We start from the raw sequence: 9,723 nt of genomic DNA, 5'->3' as shown, positions 1-9,723 counted from the left end.
ATGTTCGATCGGTCCGGGCTCTGGCTGGGCCATTCATGGACATTCAGAGACTTGTCCCGAATCCAGTCCTGCATTGTCTTGGCTGTGTGCTTAGGGTCATTGTCCTGTTGGAAGGTGAACCTCTGGAGCAGGTTTTCATCAACCATCTCTGTACTTTGCTCCGTTCATCTTTCCCAGGATCCTGATTCAGGCCAAATAGTTCAATCTCGGTATCATCAGATCAGAGAATATTGTTTCTCATACCCTTACCCCAGGTCTGTGTTTCTTTCCAAATCATGTCCAATCAATTGAATTTACCACAGGACTCCAAACAAGTTGTAGAAACATCTCAAGGATGATCAATGGAAACAGGATGCACCTGAGCTCAATTTCGAGTCTCATAGCAAAGGGTCTCAATAATTATTTAAATAAGGTAATTCTGTTTTTATTCTTAATAAATTTGCTAAAATGTTCTACACTTTTCGCTTTATCATGAGGTGTTTTGTGTAGCTTAATGAGAGGAAAATGTAACAATGTGGAAAAAGTCAAGTGGTCTGAATACTTTCCGGATGCACTGTAAGTTGACTTTTTATAACACATTTCCTGTGATATAACCGTTGGGAAATAATGGGTACTACTACCGTATAATAGGTTAAATCAAAAGATGGAATATGCTGCAATAGATAAAAGCCTTTCTCAGTGTTTTAGTTATGAGGGAGAAATGTTTCCCCCTGCTGGCTGCTGACAGTGGCAGATATATCAGAAGAGAAAACATTTATTTGGGCAGGAGGGCAGAGATTGAGGCCTAAAGCCACTCAGAAGATCCTAGATCACTGGATCAGAGGGCATGTCACACAGTGTCAGAAGAGTCAGACTGTGTAGAAGGGCTATACACACCACTATAGTTAATGTTGCTATCACTGCTAACATTTAAAAGACCAGTATTGTAATCTGGTCTGTTAACAGGAGCACATAAGAAGACAAAGGCCAATTTAATGCAATGAATGACGTTTCATAAATTGTCTTAAGTTACTTGGTCTTTAAGGACTGTTTGAAGGGCTTGAACAGGCCTTTGGAGATGGCAGAAAACATCCTGACGAGAAGTGGACGTTTGTGAGGCGTCTCCTGTCGGGAGCTGGCGGGGAGATCCTTTGGCAGTTCAGACATGGCAGCATGTGGCACTATGCTGGGCACTACAGAAGAGAGAGAGAGTTGACATGCACTTTAATTTAGAAATGATGTAATGTATGTTACAACTCAACATAACTGACACTGATAAATGAGAACCAACAGCTTGAGTTTTGGAGAATATAATTACTTTTACATAAGAGATGACTACTGATTGCGTATATAATCTTTGTAAGGTTATTTTGAAATGGCATTTCTTTGTACACCAATATCAGACAATGTCCTGTTGTGTGAACTTACGCATGCCATCTTCAGCAGTGGTCTGTACTTGTTCTGATTCAGAGCGGTGGGAATCCTTCTTGTTCCCCTTCTTGAATAGCTAAGTATTTAAAGAGAAAAACATGTTTAAAGAAATGTCACAGCTGAACAACCTCATGATGATAACAATCACACCTACCACACCAGCACAACAGCATTTATGATTGGTTTTGGAATGAATGGATGGTTTTATATTTTTTACACTGAATAGCATTGTTTACTCACATTATCTCCCACAACTGAATAATTTTGCACGCCCAATTTTTCAGTTTTTGATTTGTTAAAAAAGTTTGAAATATCCAATTAATGTCATTCCACTTCATGATTGTGTCCCACTTGTTGTTGATTCTTCACAAAAAAATACAGTTTTATATCTTTATGTTTGAAGCATGAAATGTGGCAAAAGGTCGCAAAGTTCAAGGGGGCCGAATACTTTCGCAAGGCACTGTACTTCCACACCAGTCTGGGGGCTTACAGCTGCAGCATTCGTGGCTTCTGAGGGTTTCTCATCACTCAGTTGAAGCATAGAGTCTGCCTGCCATAGAGTAGTAGGAGACTCTGTGAGCAGGAAAATGCTCTTCATATCATTTGCAATTGATCCAATAATTTCAATAGCAACTGAATCTGTATGCTTTGAGGAAATGGTGGATAATGCTGGCGACATATGAGAATCTGTCTGGCCTGAACCAACTTCGCTGGGGAAGAGATTTGATCAGTATTTTTCTGACTTTGTTGGTTGCCTTCTTCTGAAACACTTCACTCGAAAGCTGCTCAATGACTGAGGCTGGAGTAACACTTACTCCTTCCAATGATGAGGAACTGGACACGGGCAGGTCTTCTAGGTAAGACATGATACCATCCAAAAAGTCACAGACTTCAAAGGAGTTGTAAGAGGAATTCTCTACAACACTGGACGTTGATTCCAAATCTGCCATCTCGGACCTATACACAGTCACAATCTGAGATAAGACCTCTTTGGTGCAGGGCTCCAGGTTTGGATCACAGAGAACCAGTAAAGGTTGGGAGTTCTCACTCTGGCATTTGCGGAGAGCACCACGTCCAGTTGTGTTGACCTCTTGCAGTATGGCCTCACTCTTACTGAGTAGAGGAGAGTTCTGACCATGAGTACAATCTGCTCTGGTCTCAAATGGTTTCTCTTCTACAGAGCCAGATGAATCATGTCCACTAGGAACAGCAGATGAACTGCATTCTGCTATTGGTGATTCACTCCTACTTGCATTCCATATTGGTCTGTATGAGCCCAGTGGCCACGGAATGATGTCAAGGTTTTTCACCAATGCCTTGCAAGATATACACGAGTTCAGCTCCTTTGGGAAAGAAGAGTCTTAATCGTCCAGTTGCTCCACTGCAAGGTCACTGCCAACATTTTAACTTTCACAGCCACTTCTTTTTTTAAATGTTTTTTAACCTTTATTTAACTAGGCAATTCAGTTGAGAACAAATTCTTATTTTCAATGACGGCCTAGGAACAGTGGGTTAACTGCCTGTTCAGGGGCAGAATGACAGAGTTGTACCTTGTCAGCTCGGGGGTTTGAACTTGCAACCTTCCGGTTACTAGTCCAACGCTCTAACCACTGGGCTACCCTGCAGACCCCTCTTGAAGCAGCTTAACCGAGTCTGCATCTTCTCCTTTCATTTCATCCACCATGTCTGCAATAACAGTGATCACCTCTTCTGTTGCAGATGGAATGTAGGAATCAACATCTAACTGGTCCTCTGGAGCAGTGTGATCATAGAAAAACTTCTGGACCATGTTAATCATCTGTTCAGCGGCCTGGTCTGTGCAATGAAGTTGACAATGGTCTTGCACAATTTTGCAAGCTGTTCCTTTGTCATCTGCATTGCACAAACAAAACAGAACACAGCAGGTTTGGCAATGAAACTCTGATGTAAAGTATTCTAGATTGAACAGAATGCATTTTATCAACATCGTTTTCTTTATCTGTGACTGAATTCAAAGTTGGATGAAGTATGACAGATTAATGAATGTAATAGCAGAATAGAACTATAGTTAAACTAGTCTAATCATATCCGTTGAAAACCGGTCAGTGAACCGTCCTCAAACACAATGAACTGATGTCAATATGGACATTAACCTTCACGTAAAGATATCAAATACATGACGTCAGATATGCCTAGAGGTATTGTTGACTTGATCAGAATACATATCATAGTGTCACAGTACGTGCTGTTGACAGCCTACCCCAAAATCAAACAGGAACATGGATTTTGTGAAATCTGTTGTGAATGTATAGGAATGTTTTTACAATTGTATAATTGCTTTCATTTTACTGGACCCCATGAAGAGTAGCTGCTGCAGCTAAAGGGGATCCACAATAAATACAAATACAAACCCAATGCACCATGATAATACATGTATCAACTTGTTTTGACATATCACATGGGATATGACAGTTCCTGATTCTGAGATACTGTAAACCAACAGACCTTGAGAGGAGATAAAACATCATCTGTTGATCTATTTCACAGGTCTCTGGTGGTTTCTAAGCATTCTACATGTGTTGGGGAAGGAGGGTGGGATCTCTCCAGAGCATCTAATTACATCAATCATGTCTTGCCATGCATGTGATGAGATGTTATGCACCACGTAAATATACATTGCCTAAGGCTGCAGTGCTATACTCCATGGAGACAGTGCTCAATGTTCATTTTACATGATGGATATATGCTACTCCATTTCGCAATGAATCAGTACAATTTATTTATAAAGCCCTTTTTACATCAGCAGATGTCACAAAATGCTTATTCCGACACCCAGCTTAAAACCTCAAATAGCATGCAATGCAGATTTAGAAGCACAGTGGCTAGGAAAAACTCACTAGAAAAACAGGAACCTAGGAAGAAACCTAGAGAGGAACCAGGCTCTGAGGGGTGGCTAGTCGTCTTCTGGCTGTGCCGGTGGAGATTATAAGCGTACATGGCCAATAAGGCCAGATCGTTCTTCAAGTACTGTAGTTCAAACATTCTTCATAGATGACCAGCAGAGTCAACAAAATAATGTGGTTACAGAGGGTGCAACAGGTCAGCACCTCTGGAGTAATTGTCAGTTGGCTTTTCATAGCCGAACATTCAGAGGTCGAGACAACAGGTGTGGTAGAGAGAGAGAGAGAGGGAGAGAGAGGGGGAGAGGGAGAGCGAAGATCGAAACAGTAGGTCCATGACAAGGTATCACGTCTGGAGAACACCCATGCCTCTTCATGTGATACATGATGTTTGGCTGTGCTAAGTGTTATCTTATGGGTTTGGTGATTGTTCTGTGTGAAGCCGTATTCTGCATTGCATCATGGAATGTGATGTGAAATCCCTGGGCCTATGGCTGTTGAAGCTACTCCACTGCACTGCCCTTCTCCCCCGATTGCTCAGTTTGCCTGGCGGCCAGCTCTAGGAAGAGTGGGTTAACTACCTTGTTCAGGAGCAGAACGTCATATTTTTACATGGTTAGCTCATGGATCTGACCTAGCAACCTTTCAGTTACTGGCCCAACGCTCTAACCACAAGGCTACCTGATGCCCCAAGTCCTGCCAACTCAGAAACTGCACAATAAATGTGTAACCAAGGGGGAACTAGTGCATTTCTCTGAGAAAAGCTGCTTCAGTTTTACCAATCTTCCAAAACACTTGAAATTCTTGTAAAATAATTTGCATTTATTTGATCAAATAGACTTTGAAAGGGAAGACATGCAGAAATTCCTCTTGTCAAAAGTCTTGCTGTTACAAAAGTAGTTCTTCATGCAGCGTAACAGGTTACAGGTTCTTCTTGGTGAAGCGCCTGAATGGCTTCATCATTGCTGAAAAGACCCTGACAATCAAGGATCGTTTTTTGAGAGGCTGAGATATGGAGGGAGAAACCTCTCCAACGGGAGCTAGAAACACAAGAGAAATAGAGAAACACGAGAGAGTGTGAGAGAGAGAGTGTGAGACAGAGAGAGCGAGAGAGAGATATGCAGTATAGTAACATTGAAAAATAACAGTGCTATGAGTTTGGTAGGCATACCTATGTTTCTAACACGCACCTAAAGAAAACTACAAGCTATAGCAGAGCTCTAAAACATCCTTACCTATGCAATGTCCATCAGTAGAGGGAATCTCAGTCTGTTCCTGGACTGAATGGCAGTCCTTTTTGTTTCCTCTCTTGGAACGCTAACAGAAGAAAGGTAAAGAAAATGGTACAGAGAATAAATAAATAAATGGAACACTTCTGAATCCAAGGCAACAATTTAGTGATGAATAAAACATATTTATTTCATGTATTTGTCTTATCATAGCCACATCAATAACATCAGCACCTAACTGGAACAAAAAACAAATGCTAACTCCCTGCTATACCTTGAAGTTGATCCTGAGTTTGGTCATTGAAAAGCAAAGGAAGCTCCTTCTTGCTTTCTGCTCAGCCCCCCTCTCTGTTGCAGCCTGGTCTGATGGGTTTGTTGCAGCAGAAGCTGGTCTTGACGCCTCCTTGCATCCCTGTACCAGCTGCTGGGTCAAGGACTTTACCAGGACTCTGTCAAATGCAGGGTCCTGGGAGGAAATAGCTGCTTGCAGGGTGTTATAAGAGCCAAACTCCTCCATGAGGTTTTTATGTACACCTCTGAACACCCTTTGGATGTTCAGGTTCTGGGAATATTCCTGTGTCCCGGAGAATCGGGATGCAGCACAGAACTCAGACAGGACTTGTCTGATGAGTTGCTGACATGTTTCTGTCAGATCTGCTGCCTGTTGGGAGGGTCCATCTAGGGCTGAGGGTCTGATCTCCGATAGCAACCTTATCACCAGTATGATGACAAAACAGATGCCATCATCTTTGCTGGAGTCCATCAAGTACTGCAGTGGGAATGCAGTGGCACTGCTGATGTCCGGGGTGATTAAGAGCTCCCTCAGATGGCCAGAGCTGCTGGGGATGCACACCTCCTTCTCTTCAATGTCAATCCCATCTCCCTTTGGTACCAAAGAGGTTCCCTTGTTGGTGAAAGACGGAGTGGAGGATCGAAAAGAGGCTTTAGCACTCGGCGGTCGACTGCTGTCAGTCATTGGACTGTTACGATGCAGGGGTTCATCTGTGTGTGCCATCATCTTTGTCTTTAGGTCACTTGAAGAAATATCTGGCATTTTAGAGACCCTGGTGTCGATGCAGGAGCTCCTGACGATGGGGAAGGTCAGATCAAAAGGCACTTGGTCAGGGATGGGAGTGCCAGGGAGGTTGATCTCTAACTCACACTCTGACCTAGGACCCTTTGAAGAGCTGGACAAGGAACTACGACCATTTAAAGAAGTGGACAAAGATGAACAGGTTCTAGGGATGTCTTGGCAGACGTGTTCACTGTCATCATCACTTTTCTCAACCTCCTTCAGCATAGTTCCTAACATATCATTGATCTGAAGGAGCTCCCTGGAATCCTTCATTCGCCCTAAGTTTGAGATTTCACTCTGGATAGCAACCAGGATTTCCCCAAGGGTCTCTTTGGAAGAAGCATTTTCTGTCCTTTTGGATCCGGATGGCTTCAGCCCTGTGAAGAAATCCTTAAGTGTGTTCTTCATACTGACGCAGGTGGTCTTAGCTGTTGACCAAAGCTTCTCGTCTGATATTTTAACACTCAATTCAGTATCATCCAGTTGGGAGCCCCCGTGGGAGCACTGCGAAACTCTCCCACTTCTTTCCAGTAGCACAGTGTCAGTGGACTCATTTTTCTGGAAAATAGTGGCCATTCCTTTGACAAAGGTTTCCACTAATCCAGAGGCTGTATTCTCAGAGGACATGGATTCTGAAAGGACATGGATCTCTGATGGTGAGCTAGATGATAAGCCAGCCTGCAGACTTTTCTGGAGACCAGTAGGCTGATCTGTGTGATAAAGGAATGACTGGATCTCATCAGCACTTTACTCACTGCCTCTTCTGCCTGAGTCTGGAAGTCATTGCTAGAGAGCTTCTTAATGCTCTGAATCAGACTAGTAGAGGACTCTGTGATTCTGACACTCTCTTCTGAGCTCAGTTGAGAATATTGAGTACTCACGCTCAAGTCTTCATTGGGTGAGGGTGACTGGGAAATAGTATAGTCATCGAGCTTTGATAGTACGCCATCAACAAACCAACAAGCCTCTAGGGACTCATCAGATGAACTGACAACGGCCAAGGATTTACTCTCCACTTTTGATAACTCTGACTTGTAGATGGGAAAAACACTGCTAAGAACTTCTTGAGTACTGGTATCCAGATTGGAGTGACAGAGAGCTGGTATTGGTTGACTCTCTCTGGGAACTCTACTAAGTTCGGTGCTGGGTAACTGGACCTCAACAGTTGAAACAGTTGCATTTTCCAGGGTGTCTGAAGACTCCTGAAGAGAAGCATCCTTAGCCACACCTTCTTCTCGAGTGGATAGAGTTAAAAGGTCCCTCAGCTTTGCTCGTATACGGCCGTAGAGTGTGCGGGCTAGAGAAAAGGTTATCATCTGTGAAGATCCTGTTTTGTGGTCATTTACAGGAACTGGCCAATCAACAGCTTCACATGTGCCTTCAAATTATGCTATCGTCTCCATGCCTCCCACAAATGCCTTAACAATCACTGTGGCAGTGGAGGTTACAGGTGTCAGGGCTGTGCAGCTGGTATTCAGTAGGGCTTCAGTAAGGCTAGGAGCAGCACTAGAAGGCCTAGAGGAAGGAGCCATGCCAGAAGAGCTGCTGACTTTCCTTGTAAGGATGGTGCTCACCGCCTTCAGGGCTTTAGACTGAAAGTCGGGGCTAGAGAGGGTCTGAATCTTTCTGGCCACCACACTGGTAGAGGATCCAGTCTCTTTGAGAAAGTGAGTGGTCCCTTCTTTCCCAGATGGACACTCAACATCAAGGTCACATTGAAGATTGGTCAGAAATTTAGACCCCAAGATTGTCATCTTCTTGGCCAGATCCAATAGGATGTTGAAGTCCTGTGCCATTTTGTCCATTGTGCCGACAATGGCATCCAGCACATCATCGGTCACAGGGTCCATGAGGGGCTCGATAAACCCTACCCACTCTGGCTCAGACGTTTGGCTCTGTAGCTCGGCCAGGATCTGCACCGAGGCTACCCGAATGACCTCCTTGCCTGCTGCTATGTCCTGACTGTCCATAGGGGGGCAACTCCCCGGGCTGGCCTGAATGGCCACTGAGAGGCCAGAGTTAAGCTGGTGTACCACCTCCCCCACGATAGCACAGCTCAACTCGGAGGAGCTGGGGTTGGAGTGACCTTCAACCAGGGATATCAGGAGGCTCTCTTCCGTTACCCCAAAAAGAGCCTTCAGAGGCTCCTCCATGAGGGGAGCCTCTCTAGTTGCAGGCAAGCTCTGCAATGAGGTCTGGGACCTTGAAGATAAACACACAATCACCACGTAATGTGACCAACTGTATCTAATCTGGGTCATTAGTGAGCCTGAAAACCAAATTAGAGCAATGATGGATTACTTCTCATACCACCGTAGTTCTAGAAGCCTAAAGCCAACTGACACGATTTTTTGCCTGATTTTTATGTTTGTACGACATCAGAATATGATTAATTATTTTTGTTCAATTTAAAGTTTATTGAGTTTTCTTGTTTTTCAATCAACCAACAGAACACATTCCACATTCACAGATGTGACAAGCTTTTAAAAAATAAAAAGTCAAAAAATAATAATACATTTGAAAAAATAAAAAATAAAAATACAATTAAAATGAATGATAAAGTCAAACAAAAGCATTTATTTTTCTTAATCTATTCATTTTCCTTGGTGCATATATATATACATACATACATACGTACATACATACACACATATACATACATATATATATACACACACACACATACGCACATGTACTCAAAAACTAAATTAAAATAAAAACCCACAAAAACATATAACACTTGCAGCAGCACTATCAAGGTTCTTATCAGCTATTTCAAGCATTCGCTGAGACGACGGGCCAATAATTCGTTTTTAGGTTTTACAGTACCTTACACAACATGTATCTGCGCATTTCCCTAGTCACCCCGTTCACTCTGTCCAGTTTGAAATATAGTTGAATAGTGGAGACCAGAGTCTATCAAACTTGGGCTGTCTCTTGTGGAGGTCATAAGTGAGCTTTTCAAGAGGAAGAAAGTCAACAATCTGGTCAATCCACATTTTAAATGTAGGAGGGGTATTAGAGGCCCACAATAGAAGAATACATTTCTTAGCAAAGTATGTAATAGTCATAAGCAAATTTTCTCTGTCAGGATCAAGAACAAAGTCCTGCTGGGCATTAAGAAGATAGA

At 43.0% G+C, this 9,723-nt stretch overlaps 1 protein-coding gene across 1 annotated transcript; it reads right to left on the bottom strand.

The window, feature by feature from the left end:
* Window positions 1-5,029: 5,029 nt before the first annotated feature.
* On the bottom strand, window positions 5,030-6,941 carry LOC135565196 (uncharacterized). Its single transcript, XM_065011260.1, has 3 exons — window positions 5,793-6,941; window positions 5,525-5,606; window positions 5,030-5,329 (listed from the first exon to the last, which is right to left on the bottom strand). Exons 1-3 carry the CDS (start codon window positions 6,864-6,866, stop codon window positions 5,211-5,213), a joined length of 1,275 nt encoding a protein of 424 aa, XP_064867332.1. The 5' UTR covers window positions 6,867-6,941; the 3' UTR covers window positions 5,030-5,210.
* Window positions 6,942-9,723: the final 2,782 nt, after the last annotated feature.

The sequence above is a fragment of the Oncorhynchus nerka genome, linkage group LG27, assembly GCF_034236695.1.
Source record: "Oncorhynchus nerka isolate Pitt River linkage group LG27, Oner_Uvic_2.0, whole genome shotgun sequence".
NCBI lineage: Eukaryota > Metazoa > Chordata > Actinopteri > Salmoniformes > Salmonidae > Oncorhynchus > Oncorhynchus nerka.
This window is presented reverse-complemented; position numbering and strand designations above follow the sequence as displayed.

Excerpts from the sequence above, each read along its gene's own strand:
- LOC135565196 (XM_065011260.1), bottom strand. The coding sequence starts at position 6,866 with ATGAAGGATTCCAGGGAGCTCCTTCAGATCAATGATATGTTAGGAACT. Across the intron at positions 5,607-5,792 it reads AACTCAGGATCAACTTCAAG|CGTTCCAAGAGAGGAAACAA; the intron begins GTATAGCAGGGA and ends TTCTTCTGTTAG. Across the intron at positions 5,330-5,524 it reads TACTGATGGACATTGCATAG|CTCCCGTTGGAGAGGTTTCT; the intron begins GTAAGGATGTTT and ends TTGTGTTTCTAG.